Genomic DNA, 19,285 nt, shown 5'->3' with positions numbered 1-19,285 from the left:
ACACAGTGAGAGCACTTACAGTAAATGAGGAAGAGTGCTTCAGCTCCATTTACCAAAGTCTGGGAGAAAAACACAGCAAAGAGCTTCTTCTTTTCCTGGACCGTTCTACATTTCCTTGCAACCTCACTTCTTGAATTCTGAGAAAATATGACCAAACAAAGCCAACTCTGAAGGAACTACAGCAATATAAATTATGGATGTTTTGAATGAAAAATGCCTTGGATGAGATTTTCTGTTTACTAACTTGCATTGCAAAAATGCAATGCAGGCTGCACTAATCACTCTAATACTTAATGGTAGATTCTAAAAACAGTTTAAAATATCAACATTGTCAAAATGTTTTGGTAAAATCCACAGGTACAGCTTGTACAGCTAACAGAGCCACAAATGTCTAAGTGGTGCATCCTTAATTACGTACACCATTATTTATCTGTGATGGTTAAGTGCGTGAGTATAAAATTGTACAAGTTGTTTTTCAATGTATGTTGCTGCTTCTTGCTATTCAAGACAGTGGTGATTACTGGATTTTAACAGATGTTAATATTCTCCTGTGTTTTATATGATCTGATTATTTGTTTCTTATAAAACGTGTGGGGATCTAATTTGATTCCTCCTCTTATGAAAGTTATTTTCTTCCAGGCAGTCTTTATTGATATGTTCACTGCCTCCAAACTCCTACTGAAGCAGAGATTGTAAATTTTCCTCTTTCATTTGACGAAACCCAGATTGGAGCTTAATTCCACTTTGTAAGTTGTATCAGACGGCACCTCGGCCATCAGACCTGCTTTTCTTTTTGATGTCGCCCACACGGCCATATGGTATTGCTTTCAGGATCAGTTACATTCATCCCATGTTCCACTCGGCACTGTGTAAATCTGCCAGAGCCTCTCGTTGGCTGTCCTGGCATTTTAAAGTAAAAGAATAACCTTTTCACAGTAAAAAATGTTCATATACATTTTTCGGTTTGATGAAGTTTTTTCACGGTTTCCATTTATGTTACCCTTTAAGTTGCTGAAATGTAACGAAGGTCCTTCTGACATACATACAGGAGTTTGGCATTACATTGAGATGTTTTATGTTTTATCTCTGCAGCAAATACTTCTCACTGAAAATCAGATTCTACTGAACGTTGTGTTATCATCATAAATGTGCCTTGTTATGAAAGTCATAACTCAAGTAATAGCTTTTTCTAGAAGAAAGTGCAGAGGAAATAAAGCACTTTCAAATTAGTGTTCTTCCTGACCTTGTGACATTAAAATCCACATTAGGGGGTGAAAAAACACCACATGTGGAAAAAGCCACAGAGAGGCAAAATTATTAGCATTTCTTTGCAGCATGGGAGAATGCAGCCCACACACCGTCTCACCCATCTACATTAGCATCCGACTGGGTTATAAAGCCTGAGAGAACTGTTAATAAGAATGCAGCAAGACAGAATGAGAGCTGGAGTAGCCCATCTACACTCCTGTAGAAATATGGATATGTTTGTTAGACAAACTGAAGATCAGCAGTGCCTCCTTTGTGTTTCTCCCTGGTCAGTGTAGTCTTTGTGCTGTTCATGGCAGTCGCAACAGAGCTCAGATGCAGCTCGGGGAATTTTTTCCCACCAGGAGATGTGATTGAATTTCCATTCATCTGCCAGCTTTTGTATAATACACAAAGTGGAGAGAACCTGGCTGGACCACTGCACATATTTTCTCCAAGGACACCGCCTCAGAACCAGCCAGATCTAGCAGTGAGCAAACATGCTGCTAAAAAGGAGAAGCTGACCATGCCAAAGAGCTACTCTGAGACATGTGCTAAAATGATTGATCTGCAAACCAAAAGATGTCTGTTTCCCTATTTAAAAAAATAATAATAATAAAGCCGTATTTAATGCTTTGTTAATTATGTTTCTCCTGGTGTTGCTGCACCACCGGGGCTCCAAACTGACCTTTTTTGTACTGGTGCACTTAGCAACTACAGTAAAGTGCACAGCTGCACAATTCAATATACAATATATTAAACATACACTTGGGGTATATGGGGTAAATTTGAGTTTAGTGATATTTACAGGATGTCATGATAGTGTAAAAGCTTTATTCATAGCAATCATGGCAGTAATATAGTTTAGCAGTGTTAAACATTTTTTAAAATGACTAAAGTAATTTTAAAAATGGTCAAAACACTAGTTTTTACAGTAGTCCTAGGGTTTTCACTTTATTGATATTTTATTCATCCATGGTGAATAAAGATTGTAGAAATATCACAGTAACAAGAAATGTTGAGGCTTTTGATCATGTTACAGTGGATCTCCTCTTGTTAATAGGAGCGGGTGATTTCCACGTGGAATGAAACTCCAAATTATTTGCGGCAAACCTGCTTTTTTGCAACTTTTTGTGGCAATTCTTTTGTTTTGTCTTGCTGAGGGTTCTAGCGTGGTTTTTGCTTCTTTCACTGTTTTTAATCGATTTAAAATTGTGTCTGTCCAGAGGGTCAGAGCCAAATCTAGGTGACAATACGCTCTTTTCATCATTAGATTGGCTATGACCTTGATGTTGTTCAGTGGATGTTGAGCAGAAAAAAACCACAGATAGTAATGTATGGGAAAAGAAGAAAACGGCTCACACATGTGCTTTATTGACCTCCTGACCATCAATAGCCTTACATGGGAAAACCACATCTTATAAGAAAATGGTTTGTATTATGACCTCATCAATATGTGCCAGGCAGTCTTCAGGAAGTCTGTAGAAGCAAAGACTCCAACAGGGAGGTCAAGGTTGACTCCTACTGACCAGCTCCTGGGGACTGAACATTCAGAGAGACTGAAAAATAAGGAAGACTTTATGGACTTGACAGCTGACGAAGATAACCTTCCTAGCAGATGAGTTGACACAAAGTCAGACACATCAATATGAAGTGCCAGCCCTTCACCTTGTCATGTAACACCGACTGTTTTGTGGTCATCATGGGAACTTGGAGCGAGGTATATATGTCAAAAGCCAGCTACTCCTTTGAAGTAACTTTTTAGGTGCTAGAAATTTATGAGAAAAATGATGGAGAGAATAGCAAGCAAAACATGTTGTGAAGGGGATATTCATAAGATCTGGCAGTGCATTCTGCCTTATGACTGGAAATTGTTGGATTGAGGTTTTTGTGGCACTACTGGCCTTTATTCAGCAGTAAATGGACAGGAAGAAGGGCAGAGAGTGAAAGGGAAGACTTGTCACGTTTGTAGACTATCCGTATCTGCAGATATTTTAATTCAGATTTCCGGATCAAATGGACTACTATCTTCAACATGTGTATTCTATGTAAAACTCATTTATGATCATGCAAACAAAATAAGATATCTTTCTGTAAACAAAGCTTTGCATTTCTCTGAAAACAAAGTTGATTTCTCTCTATTTTTGAAGACAGATTTTTTTTCATTGTTGTTGCTCCACAGGTATCCAATAACTAAATTATTTAAGGAGGAGTTGTGGAGTTTCTGCCTCCGCATCTCTCACAGAAAAGATCTGATACATTTCTCTGACGGAATGCAAAATAAGGGCTTAGTATTTTTGTTTTTAAGCCAAACATTAAGGTAAACCTTTAATTGTATTTGCATATGAACAGTTTAACCCAACACTTCAACCATAGAATATCTTTTCAATCAGTGGCTGTCCAGAAGTTAGATCATTACCCGCAATTTCTCTGACTATCTCTAGTATTTATTGAACATGTTTTTGGAGGAATATATTGTAAAGAACTTTTTTTTTTCATGTAATTGTAGTTTTCATTGCCTAATTTGTCTAAGCAAATGACTTTTGTACTTTTTTTAATTCTGAAAAACCTAAATTCAAAATTTAAAAACTGACCTTTTTTATGAAAAATAATAACTGAAGGTCATTATACATAAGAATAAATGCGTGGTAGAATTTGTGAGATTGTTCCTCTGAAAACCTGCCTTTTTCTTCTTATAGTCAATAACAAAGCGCGTCTGTTGCTTGCAGAGGGAGTTGGCAGGAATGGCTCAAAGCCTGTAAAAGTCAAATGCTGTCTCTTTCAGTTTGAGAGAACAATTTTTGAAAATGTGAGCTAAAACACTAGATGCCCCAAGCATGCTGCACTCCAATTTTCCAGTCCCATGCAGCAGCAAAACCCGAATAATACAGTTGGATCTATTTGTTCAGCTCTAATGTGTAGTATATTTGAAGCTCACGCAGGATCTGTTGAATTAACATACAAATTGCTGATACATTATCTTATGGTCTTTTCCATATCGAGCAATACAGCATTTTCCTGACGAAACGTCTTATTTTTTTCACACTATGATGAAATAACCAGGCGGCTCGCCAGAGTTTTATCACTTTTATTTTGTCACAAAATGCCAAGCACTCATGCAGAATTGTGCTCATAAGCATTTACCATAATTTGTTTTTCAAAATTAAACTGCATCCACTGATTATACTCTTGCTCCTACCGTAAAAGGGAGTGCCTCTAAAGCTGACCGGTTTTTAGCTCTGAGAGGTAAGAACTTTAGCTCAGCTCTTTCCCTCGGGCTTTTGGTCGTAACCAAGCCTTCGCAAAGAGCAGTGTCAAGCTTGTCCTTTGATGTATGTATGGAGGCGTTTTGTTCAAAGGGATAACCTTTTCTGGGCACTTCTTTGAAATGATAATTCTCCAGCTTGCTGCAGGTGGAACTGCAGCTCTCTCAGCAGAGAGGTCAATCAAAGTCAAATGAAGCGGCTGCTCACAGGTTCACCTCAGTACTGGGTGCCAGTTCCTGGCTGCTGCTGCTGCTGTCAGCTCTGCTGCTGGCCTAATCTCTACTTTTGGTAACAGGAGAGGACACGGGGGATGTCACTGTGACAAGTATATTTGAAGCAGCAGATCGCAAACCAAGAAGCTGTGCTCTTATGGTCATAAATGATCTGAGGATATCAGTGTGCTGGAGTGTTTTCACAGCTTTGACTTTGTATACCAAACCCAAACTGAGTTTTTTTTTTTTTTTTTCCAAGCTACAAGTTCTGTGCCTGTAGACCGGTTAAAGGGGCGCAGCTGTGTGTAATTACATCAGTAATAAAACCTGGATTCGGTCCACCTGCCACACAATGAACCCTCTATCCAATCTAGTGCTTCTGACAACAAAGAAGATGAGTCCTCACTGGTAATAGCCTTGACGATGCAGCTAGGAGGCTGCGCTTTATGAGAAAATATTCCCAGCTCAAGACAAATTTCCCAGAATCGTCTAATCCATCTTAAGTAATGAAATATATCATATTCACAGAGCTATAAATAGTTTTTTGCAGCTGTTTTACCTCTACTATTTGCTTTATTGCTGCACTGAATTTCCAGTTTAGTATGCACTAAAAACATGGACACAAACAAATGGCTACTTGTAGCATCCAGTAAGCCTAAACTGCTAAATTGTTTAAGATGCAGGTTCTCATCAGTCTTTGTTGATGACAGGGGATTTTCTAAATAGGAGCCCAAAATGGACATAACCTCATTTAAACACTTTTAAATATTGACATTGATCATTTTCAACTGTTATTGTACTGCCTTATTCATTGAAAAAAGTCTTCAATCACTTTTATACCATCCACTTTTTTAAGTTTTAAAATGTAATAAGATCAAATTAATTTCAGAAATAGAAAAATATATATTTAAAAAAAAGTTTCTTTTTTTTTTATAAGGCACATAAAAAACATACTAAACCATAACTTTAAAACCAATATATGTACTGAACCATGATTTTTGATGTCCTGTTATACCACTACTAGATACCATGAGGACTTCAATTGTACTTTTAAGCAGCACATAATATTTGCGAGTGATTATATTTTAAAATATAAATCCATCAATCCATTATCTAACATGTTTATTCTTGCAGGGGCGAGAGGTACAACCTGTCCAGTCACCAGTCCATCATTACTATTATTTAAAATATATTGATCTTCACCGATGATAATGGGAAAACAAGTAGTGCAAACAGTGACAATCACAATGCAAGACTTTGGGGTTTATTATTTCTCATCACAAAAGTTATTTAATTAATTCTTCCTTTTTAACAATAAACAGTACAATATTTGCACTTTCCTTATTAAAGTGTCAGTGAAGAAAGATTTCCTCCATGAAGTCAATTTATTTTACAGACCTGACTTTGCGTTCACTTCCAAGGCAGTGAGGTTGCACCACCTTAGGTTCACACTCATTCAGTACATGCATATTACATGGAATTTGCTCTTCAGTTCGTAATGTCTGACACAGCAATCACATTTGTTATATATACATAATTAGTTAGGAAAAAATATATTTTTACATAATTTTATATTTGCTGAGCCACTAAAATAGATTCAGTATACTAGGTTGCCATATAGTTTCTGTTGGCGTTCACTCCCCAGAGTAGAGAATGCAAGTGAATGAAACAAAAGCAGAAATGCTTTTAGCCAGTGACAGCCTGCTATTTTATATCAGAATCCTGATGCTGCTGTCCATCTGGATGCAGCCATGCTGTGTAGGTCCCTGCATCAGCTGCGCCTCAGTAACAAGGCGGTGCAGCACAGATAGGGATCTCCCGTGGGTTTGGGCTCCAGCTGGAACAGCCCTGCTAGTCCAACGTGTTCCTATTATTGTTTGTGACAGAGTCAAGAAGGACATGAAAGTAGAAGAAAAAAAGAAAACAAATGCATGTGCTAAGCTTGTGCTTTGGGTTCTTCTTTGAGTGCCCCCATTGTAATTATGGGCATGGGTGGCCAGCAATGACAGCTCATCTGTTAGCCAGCCAGCAGGAGCGTACAGCACCTGGTGAGCCACGCGCAAGAATGATGAGCCACAAACACACAAGTTCCTAAATGTATGCATATTTTTAAATGAAACAAGAAAAAGGAGTATTGGCACATGCGTGTAGTTGTTTGCTGATTGTTATCACCACAAACTGAGAGTTATCACTTATTTTATGTCATTTACTTGCAAATTAGCTGAGATGCACAGGTTGAACCAATGTCGTTATCATCTTAATTAGCCTCATCTTGTCATATATTTGCAGCTCAAGCATGAGCCGTATGCTTTAAATTAATTATAGTAGATGAAACAATTCAGATCAGATCTTTAACTCTACCTTATTAAAAATCTTTCAACAGAGCAGCTACACTAATGTCTGCACAACAAATTAGCATACCTAAAGGTAAAATGTGCAAGTAAAATATTGCTGAACTATATTGTTGATTGTGACTTTAATAACTGGAATTTGTCTCATGTTCCCACACATTAGTGGGAAATTGCTCGTTTAAATGTTTTCTGTCTTTTTTTTTTTTTGGTTTTGTTGGTATGCGTGACTTCTTGTGTATGTTATTACCATAACCTTGTGCACAATGACAAGGAAATTAAACTTTTAAAAAAAAAATAAAAACACAACCTTCCGCAAAACAGAGAAAATGAAATATATATTACTAACTTTATTTTTTTCTGATTCTGATTTGGCTGAATTTTCAGTACTTTCTCATAAAATGACTGGTCAGAACCATTTTCACACTGAATAGTACAGAGCACGTTTTTTGTCAATTAATCCATCTCTCCTTTGGTGACATCAAGGGATCCTATTATTTGTGCTTCCCCTTTGACAAAACCCCTCCAATCAGGAATGACTAATGACTGGATAGGTTGGCATGCAGTGATCCCAGCTTTCCAATTAGTCTTCCATTAACTTGTTCAACCTTGGAAACTGCAGGGTGCACAGTCAACATGCACACACTTTGCAGCTCCAGACCAAATATCGGACCTCTACTGTAAAGTCAAAGACCTGAGATAAAGGTTGTTGCGTGCACTTTCTACTCTATAGACATCATTTGACTGGGCTACTCTAACACAGGAATATGTTTTTATTCAAATCAATCCGTGGTAGCTCTGAATGTCCGCTGTGGATCCTAAACATTCCTCCTGGAAGACAAACTTCTCTCTCAATCTAAAGTATTTTGGAGCTCCTGGGATTGTGCTGAATTTACAGTACCTCGATCAACTTTGACCAGCTTACATGTCTGGACAGGGAGACGCTGTTAAACCGGTTGGGATTAATCATGTTTTTCATGTCGACCTAAAAGTTCAATTTTGATCTTCTCTGAACAAAGCAATTTCTTCTGCATGTTTGCTGATTCCACTACATATCTTTTGGCAGGCTGCACTAGCGATTTCTTACACTTTTAAAAACTGTCTTCATCGACTTCACTTGACTTGACAGCTACATGCTGCTTCATGTTTGTCCATTACATAAAGTCCATGTAAAATGCATCTAGGTCTGCGATTATAATGTGATAAAAGATTAAGTTAAAAGTGTGTTGTATTTGTCCACATTTTTTTTTTTTTTTTTACTTTTGCAAACCATTATTAAAACACCTCAGGAATACAAGATGAATCGAGTGATTGTGAATCAATACAATGTGAACATTTCAAAGTGTGTAAGATCAAAAATGTCCCTTATGTCTTTTAGACTTATTTTATTTGACTACACAACACTTTATGCACACCAGGGGAAAAGGTAAGTTTATGCTGGCACAGAATCACCTCTCTGTTCTGCCTGATTCATTTTGGACTCCTACGAATTCTCAGCTAACAATATTTGTTTGGATACAAACAGAATGTCAGTGTTCTACGCCCACATTTCTGCTTTCTTCTTTTTGTGTGTGATTTGGTCTGGTTGATGTATGTCAAAGTCCATTCAATGTGTTCCTGATCGGTGGAATAAAAGAACTTGCCCGAGTCTTGTGCAGAATACAATGCAATTTCACATGCTGCTTCAGGGACATGGGGAATACAGGAAAGTGGGAAAATATACATGACATGGATGAGCAAGATCTCACTCAGCTCGGAGTATTAACAGCATTAAAAACACCATAGCGTAAAGATAACTGACATCAGACTGTGTGTACGCATATCTCCACACACTGATCTTTCTGTCTGATGCAAAACATCAAGCCATGCTTCATCCCGTATCACAGCTGGTGGCCGCTTTTCGAACAAAGTGCCATATAACTGATAGAAATTCCCAGGGAGCTGCTGTTGTTTGGAATCCTAGTACCCAGTGGTGTGCCCTGTCTCGGTGCATTATAGTTGTTGTTTTTTTCGTCAGCGAGTCCATTCCTTTATAAAAAGGCTTGAAGCTTTCTTTCATTTCCTATTAAGGTTGTAAGGTGGGGAGAGTAAGTCTACAGACTGCAAGCAAATCCCCATCAAGACAACCAGCAAAAAGAAAAATGTCCTGAATACAATTTCTAACATTTACTCAAAATCCCCATCATAAAGTATTAATGGGTGTACTGTAAGTGTATAAGCACCAGTCTGGTGCCTCTTTGATGTTGCCCCAAGTGTCAAGCAGTGTTGGGAATGAGGCTTTTAGTTCCGTTTTTTTTTTTTCTTGAAGTATCATTGCACTGTGTGTAGGACGATGGTGTGCAGATACTATGGCTGTTGTGTAAAATCACCATTATTCAGGCAAGCAATGATGAGATGCCTGGTGTTTAATGCTTCTGTCTGACTGATGCCTACACATGCAACGGAGACGGGTGAAAGTGAAAGAGGTGACCTCTTTCACTGCAGTCTAAAGAGCTGCCTGTGTGTCTGCTTTTAGCCCCACTGTCACTGTGTGCGTGTAAGTGGTGGGGGTAACTGGCTCCTCGAAATCTTTATACTGTAGTAGCATTTTATTAATTCATTTTTACAAACAAAAAATTAGCATTTTTTTTGCTAAATTTGTTACTTTTTTTTAACTTGATTTATGTGTTTGATTTTCTTCCATATGCCCATGTAGATGAGGCCTCTGATTAAAACATTTCAACTTTTTCAATTTAGCTTAGGAGTTTTTATTTCCCAAGGGGTAGAAAAGGAAACGGTAATCAAATTTAAAATCACTAAACAAGTACAATTGCTCGATGTTATTATATTTTAATTTGTAATCATAAAGTCTTTGCCTAATATCAAATCTACATGTAAGATGTCTTCAGTAAGCAGTTTAGAAGTGCTGGACTGTTGTTTTATCTATTTAGTGAACAAACAAAACCCTTTTTCCTAATGCCCCCACAGTACTGGTGTGTGATGAGGCTAAGTTTATGTGATTTGAGTGTTCGGTAACATATAATGGTATGCAAATTATCTACATTTAAAGAAACATTTAAGATAATTTCTTAGGCTTCTAGATGCTACAGGTGAATTGTGAAAACCCACTTTCAATTTAACCTTTAAGCTGCCCTCATGAATGGGCAAAATCTGTTGTGGAGAAAAAGAGGTAAAGATTGAGCTATTTGAGTCCAGTGAGGAGACAAGTGTTTGTATGTAAGGTAAGAAAGAATGCTGTACTAAGTTTCAAACATGGTGGTGGCGTCATACTGGGGAGGTTAGTTTTTCTGGTGCATTGCACAAAGTGAAGAAATAAAAAAAGGAGGGCTCAACACTGTATGCCGTATTTTCCGCACTGTAAGGCGCACCGGATTATAAGGTGCATAAAATAGACGCTACAGTAGAGACTGGAGTTGCGTTATGCATCCACTAGATGGAGCTGCACTAAACGGAGTCGGCGAGGAGAGCCTTCCGCGACTGGGCCGGGGCGTGGCTGGAGGATGGTCACCCTTCTCCGTTTGCGCACAGCATGTTTCTGGAGAACGTGGTGCTAAATGACCTGCTGACGACCTGATTCTAGATGGTCGGTAGGTAGATAGGTCAGTCAAACTTTATTAATAGATTACAAACCAGCGTTCTAACAACTATCCCAGCATGCACTGCGCGCTTCTTCTACGGGGAAAATGAAGTCGGCGGCTGCTTACCGTAGTTGCTAGACCTGTTGTGGCTCAATATTGGTCCATATATAAGGCGCACTGTTGGCTTTTGAGGAAATTGAAGGTTTTTAGGTGCGTCTTATAGTGCGCACCTAAAAGGTGTCATGACAGGTGTTATGTCATGTTATGACAGGTGTTATGTTTAAATTTTACCTTTAATAAGTTACCTAATTTTTAAAGTGCAATCAGTAATACTTTTATAACAAATTTATATCAGTAATGATTTTTTGGTTAATGTCAAGTTGTCATAACAAAGACATTTTGAATAAAGTCAACTTTGTATTAAAAGTGTCATAATTTACAGAATGACGCTTTATGACAACAGTCATAAATATTCATGAAGGCTTATTCATGTTCATGACAGGTGTTATGTCATGTTTATGACAGTGTCATGTCTTATTCACCCCCCTTCAAATAAAGTGTTACCGCTTCTTACAGTACCTTCTAAAAACCCATACCCAGATAAGAAATGTGCCGACTATACTTGAAATTGTTATTTAGCTTGACTTATTTGTTCAAAGCCCCTACTGTTTTGATAAATTTTAGTCTTCATTTTACACAGCTTTCCTAAGCCACTTTTAATAAAAATAAATAAATAAAAAATTTGAACGATGAAAAATAGTCTGTCAAATCTATTTTAATTTTCAACATTTAAATTATGGCTTTATAATCATTATTAATTTAAGACTCCAATTCAGATTCATTACGTGTTAGTAAACTGCTTTGGTGTCTTATGAGAGATGTTTTTATTATGCTCTTAAATACTGCATGTTTTTATATTGTCTGGGTTTGTACAGTCTTCTGCTGTATAATTAACAAGAAAAAGATGTTTTAGTCTGTTTTCACTAATCACACATTCGTCTTCCTGTTCTTATTCTTTGCAGATCACACGAGTCATTTTTTGTGTCTTCCTCGAGACTGATTTTACCATTTACAAGAAGAAAATGGCCATCATCTTTCAAGGTATGGACGTTTACTTCCCAAGGACAGCATTTTGCTTTGTTTTGCTATCTTTACCTGCTTTTTGTCTTTGAGCAAAACAAATTAAGGAAATGATTACTTGTTACCATGGCAGTATACTATTTAGAAAGTATGAGATATCTCTCGCTATTAGTCACTATAGCGATAAAGAGAATTTGCAATCTATGTTGTTTATTCCCTGGAGAAAATGGTTTAAAGACCTGTCAGACTTGAGTGACATCTTTAAACGTGAAAGCATGAAATGGCGAGAAAATCTGTGCGGAAAGTTGTCAAATCAAATGCCAAGTTCACCACGCATTGCTTTAATGCGATTAGAATAGTTGACGTCTCTTTCAGTTTATCTGCAGACTGATCTGTTCTACAGTTTTAAATATCTTAGTGGGATGTAAATGGCAGATTCATTTCAGTGTAATAATGACTTGGATTTCTCCCAGCAAGAGCTGAAAACATTCAGGGATACGTATGCATAGCAACATATCATCCCTGGTTACTGCTCCACAGCTCTACGTGTGGAATAAACAAACATCCATTATCTCCTACTCCCACTCTCTTTTCTGCCCCTCTCTCGATTCACTCGCCCCTTTTCATGCCATCATCTTTTTACGGGGACTGGGAGCAGTCACCAGCTCTGATGGGGGCTCCACAGAGGACTGAGCTGAATAGCTGGGGAGCTGAAAGAGGCTGGCTGGCTTCACCAGCCTAGCATTACCTCCCATTTACCTCACTTTTCCCTCTTCACCTCCCCAGCGGAATACCAGCTCTCAGGCCTTCATCTGGCTGCTCCCAGATGGAGAGTGTTTTGTTCTCCCTGCTCTCCCGTCATCTCCCCCGCCCCTCCGCCCAGGCTCTTGCCTGAAAGATTACATTCTGAGGAGAGACCTTAATTATGCCTGCCTGCCCTCCTGCACCCAGCACCCGTCTCATCATATTAGTGTTTTGAGATGAGAATCTGGAGCTGTTGTTCTCCAGTTATCTCTCTCGCCATTTAAAAGTGTAGTCAGGGGATAAATGCTCCACATCTCTCTGTAACGGGGAGCAGGGCTAAAATAAAATGACAGACGCCAAGTGTGTGTGGCACAAAGAGCAATCCAAAGATATTTATTTATAGTCTGGAAAAGCCATCGAAGCAAGCAATTACCATGCCCCGTGGAAAGTATTCATGCTGCTTAAACTTTCTGGCACTTTGTCACCTTACAACCTAAAACTTTACTGTATTTTGGGGTCCAGTGCATAACTATGAAGGTGAAGTAAAGACCTAGATTGTTTTCAAACTTTTTTTTCTTTCTTGAGTAAAGTATAATTGGGATGATTTTCTGTTTAGCCCCATGTGCCACAACTTTGCGAGGCCAGCTTTCCTTGCAAGCTTTGTTCATCTAGACCAGGGGTACCCAAACTTTTTCCTGTGAGGGCCACATAACTTTTCCCTTTTCTGGTGGGGGGCCAGAGTCAGTTTGTAACAGAAAAAGTGTGATGATTGCAGGAGTGCCTAAATGTAAAAAATGTATTGTTTTCCAGAAAGCACAATCAAAAAACCCTCTCTGGGTTCTTCACAGAACAAAAGTCAGAAAATAAATAATAACACTATTAATGAAATAAATAACCAAATAATCCTCTCTGGGTTCTTCACAGAAAAAATCCAGGAAGAATTATAGTCCGTATTTTCCGAACTATGAGATGCACCGGACTACAAACCACAACCCCAAAGTTTTGTTGTTGTTTTTTAACCAGTAAACATATACATCTAAGCCTCAGATATCTCTGCCGCTCCAGGTTTTCCACAGCGATGCAGCAGCTGCAGAGAGGGGCAGACACCCAAAATTTGAGTCATAACAGGTCAATTGAATATCACATTTATTATGGTTGAAAAAGAAAAAGTTGCCAAGTTTAGATTTAACTGAACTGATTACGGTAGTTTCCGAACGGTAACTGTAACAGTAAAAGTGCTGATCCTTCGTGTTGCTACTAGCATGTGCTAAATGAAAATGGGCACTTTCTTCTTCTTCTGCTTCTTCTTTAGATTTCAACGGCAGTTTGCATCCATTATTGTTGCACTACTGCCATCTACTGGATCCTAATATCTATACCTCAAATTCTCATAATGATCCCAGTATTATTTTAAAAAAAACGAAAAATCTTCTTTTCCCCCACAATGCTATTTAACTGATCAACAACATTCTCAAATTTCAATTCCCTATTAAAACCTAATTCCGTTTTAATGGACTATTTCTTCTTTTATTTCCAATTTTGACTTCCAATGATTCACTTCCTGCTAAAGAGCCCCCTGGTGGTTGAAGAAAAATCCACATATAAGTGGCTTATAGTCCGGAAAATACGTTGTATATGAAAAAAAAATCTAAATGCTCTCTGGTATTGTTCAGGGGGCCAGACCAAATGTGGAGGCGGGCCGGATCAGGCCCGCGGGCCATAGTTTGGGGACCACTGATCTAGAAGATAACGTTTTTACTTGTTCTTTGCAAAATAGCACAAGGTCAGTCAGAATGGGTCTAGTTTTTCTGCAGATTCTTGACTGGAATTAAATCTAGACTTTCACTTGGCCGTGCTGACATGTATTTATGCTCTGATGTTTTGCTGTTCGGCTAAAAAGTTATTTTAGTCACATTGGATCAGCACTTGTTCAATATTTCTTATGTTTTGCCTTCATGATATATTCTCAGAGCTATATTTTAGCAATGTTGTTCTTTTTGCCACACTAATGGCCAGATTCATGGAGTGCACAGCTAATACTTAAATGGTTTACAGATTCTGAGCTGAGGATCTCTGTAGCTCCTCCAGAATCAGTACGCTAGTTGTTCTTGATTGAAATGTCCATTTATGTTGATGTCCAGGTCTTGGTAGCTTTGTAGCTGTTCTGTAACTCTGGCTCTGAGCTGTCTGGGGCATTCCTTGGTCTCAATAATGCTGTTTGTTCTCCTCACATGACAGTTGTTTTCATCTGCCTTAAATTCAATATCCTAACGCTGCATTCACACCAGCCCTGTTTAGTCCCCCTAAATCAAACTCTAGTTCATTTGTCTAGAACAGTGGTTCTTAACCTGGGTTTGATCGAACCCCAGTAGTTCGGTGAGTTGGTCTCAGGTTCGGCAGAGCCTCTGCCGCGGAGGTAAAGACACACTTGTGTAAAGTCGTGATGACGCCCCGCTTTGCCATCACTTGCTGCAGAGGATCACGTTACATTGCTGAGCCAATCAGAGGATCAGGTTACATTGCTGAGCCAATCAGAGGATCACGTTACATTGCTGAGCCAATCAGAGGATCACGTTACATTGCTGAGCCAATCAGAGCTGCGGAGGAGCCCTGATTGAAGGAGCTCCACTCTCAGTGTGTCGGCCGGGGTGGGGGGGAGGGGAGATGAGAAGGGTTCGGTGAATGCGCATATGAAACTGGGGGCTTCGGTACCTCAAAAAAGGTTAAGAACCACTGGTCTAGAAAGTCAGATTTGTTTGGGGAGGTGCTAATGCATAATTTTGGTTTGTTTGAAGTGAACTCCGGTGCTGTTCGAATGCATATGTGGGTGCAAAGAGGACCAAAACCGCTCCAAAAGCAATAAGCGAACGGTGACATAGGGCATTCTGGGAAAATATATCCGATGCAAATGTGAGAGTCTAGGCTAGCATGAAGAAATGGATTTGTGGTCTTTTAGCTAAGTCAAAAAAGAAATGTTATCATTTCTAAAATTTGTCACCTCTCCATTTTGTATACAACTCATGAAGAACCTTCTTCAGAGGTTTTTGTGCAACTTCATTCAGTGGTTCTTGGTGCAGTGCCACCACAGGCGAGGTGGGGGGAGCAGGGTTTGCAAAGGGTTTTATTTGTTGTGTAAAAGCGAACCGCACCAGCTGAAGAGGTAACAAATGTTTCAATTTGGGTTTCCAATGAAGCCGTACTAGACTGTCAGTTGTACAGTCAATTGCAATCAATTGCCTTCAGACGTCATCTACTTTGTAAGCAGAATTGACTGCTGATGGCAACTGGTTGCACTGGGTTTTATTTTAGGGTGTCAGATTACAGGAAAACAATGAAGATTGAGGCTTTAGTATGGCAAAATGTGAAAACTTTTGTATAGCCTGTAAATTTTGAAAGCGGGAGTCAGAGATTTAATTAATATCTGCAGCAGATACCATGACATTCCTCACCCGTCATCTGCTCTTTGACCCCTGAGGTTCAGGGCTGTGCTCATGTCTGCTCTGCTAACGTGTGGGCAGGAGAGAATAAGTGAGTGTGACTTTTCCACTCTGGATCAATGTCGGCGGTGAGCCAGACATTTTTACTTCACTCTCACCTACACCTGTTCTAATCTTTCAGCTCATGAGCAAGATCAAAGCATTTACCACATCCTCAGTGAAAACTAGAGCTCTTTCAACACATTCAGTGAGGAAGAACAGAGACGTGAAATTAAGAATCCCGTGAATGTCGACTACATCCTGATGGAAGGGGGAGTGGATTCATATGGCTGATCCAGCAAAATGTATTTCGGAGGTCGTGGAAAGGTTTGGCGTAAAGAAAGAAATGCTGATTGGTATGATTGCGACATGTCACTAATGCATAACCCCGTAGTGTGAAAAGACTTGCATTTAGCCTGTGCAGAATGGCAGTAGTGAATCAGAGGCTGCGAATTAGCTCTGCAGGTGTGCTCGAACACTTTCAGAACATCTCATCATCCTCACTGCCAGGGGAAGACAGTGGTGTGGATCCTGCTGCAGCACCGATGCCACACACTGAGGCTTAAGATCATTCTGTCTCCTGCAGCACGCTCGCTTTCAATAACCCTCCGTTATATCGACCAGCCCAGTTTTTTTGTTTTTTTTACCTCTTCCTCTCCTTACTTGCTCTCACTTACGCCTCTCCCCCCGTTCACTTGCCCATTACCTTATTCTCCCACTTTCTATCATTCCTTCCTATTGCATCAAGGAGGGGCTTCTCCATTGCCTCTTCTATCAGCAAGCTGCTGCAGTGATTGGTATCCCTTTGTGCTCTTTTTAGTATTTGTATGTGTGTGTAAGGGGGTGGGGGGGGTCATGTTAGAAGTCCAGATCTTTCCCCGTCTCATCGGTTTCAGGAATGCTTGAGCTAAGAGCAGACAGAATAGATTTTTATTTTGAAGTCTCACTACTCCCGTTTTTCATTGTATAGCCGCTCTCCTCGTATTCAAGCAATCTGTCAAGTGACAATGACTGGAGCAAGAATGTGTAAACAGGACATTTGCATACAGGAAATTGCTTTATTACAATGTGAATCTCCACAAGCTGTCAGTGAGAGGGAGCCAAAATATGGTTACTTGTCTGCAGAAGGAGGAAACTGAAAAATAGCCTCTGCTGACAATAATAATCGTGCATACCAGCCATGGCGCACACTGGAAACAGGTAGTTAAACCATGTAGAGTATTGAATTTCCCACTTTTGACATGCTTACGAATGACTGCACATTCTGCTTTGCACTGGTATGTTATTTGTGTTCAAGCAGGCTCATTTAATGAGTACTGATACAAGCAGACAAAGGTCTTTTATGTATCACCAGCTCAAGGAGCACTTCATGCATTCAGAGTCATGGAACCTCTCAAGCACACAAAGACTGATATATCCAAATAGACAAAAAGGCTTGTGCACACCACCGCTATCTTTTACCTGCATTGGACCAATCATTATCCATTACATAGCTCAGTATCGGGGTTTGTACGCATTGATATAAGGATCTGATAATTACGCCACCTATTCTCGCCTTGTTAAAAGAACCACCAGTGTTTGTCCTGCTTGAAGAAATGTAATCAAAACCACAACAGTTGCTGCGGTTGTGTTTTTTAAACAAAGAAAATAAAACCTTGACTGGATTTACCGTGTCTTGAAAATAATCCTCCAGTTTGTCATCATACCTGACTGTAATTTCTTGGCATTTTATTTGACGAACATAAAAAAGGCAACATTGTGACATCAAAGGAAAATGAGATATGCTTCTAAAAGGTTTTTTTTTTTTTGGCAAATAAACCTCTGAAAAGTGTGGCCTAGACTTGAATTCCTTGCTCATGCAAAACCATCCATCTCTGCAATTTCCACTGTCTTTTAAGATATGCCTCCACAATCATTCATGTTAAAAATCGGATTGTTCATCGACACAGAATGGAAAAAGCTCAGTCAGACTGCACTGAGAAGGTGTTTCAGCTGTTATGTTTGCCACTGTATCCACTGCATACAGTTTGTGTGACACTTCAGTAATATTTACTACTTTGTTTTTCTTTTACTGTCACATAAAATCACTGTTTTTGTTTTTTGTTGTGATTTCACAAAATACAAGCCAAAAAAAAAAAGCCTGAGAGGTGTGTGGACACATGGACTTTGCTGTACACACACACACACGCGCACACGCACACACACACACACACTTCAGTTAATTTATTTAATCATGTGATTATACTCTGATTCTGATTGTCGTGTCTGACCACATGCTTGTCTCGGCTCGTGTTATTTGCGAGAATGGAAGCAGCCAGGCAGCTGTGGTTGTAGAGAGTAAAAAGCATGTAGAAATTGATTCTGGGTACACTCCTCTCCTAATATGATCCGGGTGGCTGCCCACAAGCTGGGCTCCATCTCCTCTTCTCCTCAATCAGCCACGGTGCTGACAATATTAACACAGCCCACAGATCTGCAGAGACTGCTGCATTTTCTCCAACTGTTTCACCGACTTCCCAATTGACATTTATTTACATGGTTCTTAATACACTCTATATCCTTAGCATTTCTACACACACACACTCACCTAAAAAAAAATAAATAAATACCACGGCTCTCCTACTCCTTTGGAAGAAGTAAAGCTGTGGCATGCGCATGCTTTTATCGCGCACATGTAATTTGTTGAGGGAGGGTATGAAAGGCTAAGGGAACCCTGTGAGGGGTGAAAATGAAGCCTGTGTCGGTTCCACAAAGCTGTTCCTCAGATTTGGGAAATGAGGAAACCATGGTGTATTAGTGATGTGATTGTGAGAAAGCACAGGCAGCATGAGGATTCAGCTTCAGCTCGGTATCAGTGAAAAATGGTCATGTTTGTGCATAAATCAGACATGTAGTGAAGAAGCCCTGCATATTTGCTTATCAACATTTCACTGTTGTGTTGATATGGTTACTTAATGTATAGGCCTGGCTTTAGTACAGTTAAAGTTTTAACATTAAACAGTTTGAACTGCTGCTTTTAAGGTTGTTCAATCTGAGTTGAAACATTACCAAAGAAAATCTTCTTTTATAGTGAATCCTTTTTTAGGCAAGATTTATTTGATGTTTAATATAATAGTGTGTATATAATATAATAATCTGTGTAAGTCTATGATATATTTTGAAATGTCATTAAAGTTTTAAATCCTGATAGAATATTAATCTTTTCTAGTATTTTAGAATAAGCTTCAAATCTGTGTTTGTATTTGCTTTTTTTTCTGCGGAAGGGTGGATGAGGAGAGCCTTTCAAATGGAAAATTTTAAGGGGAACTCTTAAAATAGACGGGTGTGAACTTTGTC

At 39.1% G+C, this 19,285-nt stretch overlaps 1 protein-coding gene across 1 annotated transcript in view; it reads left to right on the top strand.

The window, feature by feature from the left end:
- The window catches only part of macrod2 (mono-ADP ribosylhydrolase 2), a 470,949-nt gene that overhangs the window by 413,018 nt on the left and 38,646 nt on the right, over window positions 1-19,285 (top strand). The window contains exon 9 of the mRNA XM_008430201.2: window positions 11,672-11,750. Coding sequence (XP_008428423.1) covers window positions 11,672-11,750 — 79 coding nt within the window. The remainder of the gene's footprint in view (window positions 1-11,671; window positions 11,751-19,285) is intronic.

This window comes from Poecilia reticulata, linkage group LG15, assembly GCF_000633615.1.
Source record: "Poecilia reticulata strain Guanapo linkage group LG15, Guppy_female_1.0+MT, whole genome shotgun sequence".
Classification (NCBI taxonomy): Eukaryota; Metazoa; Chordata; class Actinopteri; order Cyprinodontiformes; family Poeciliidae; genus Poecilia; species Poecilia reticulata.
Note: the sequence above shows the minus strand (reverse complement) of the source record. Positions and strands in the feature narration are given on the sequence as shown.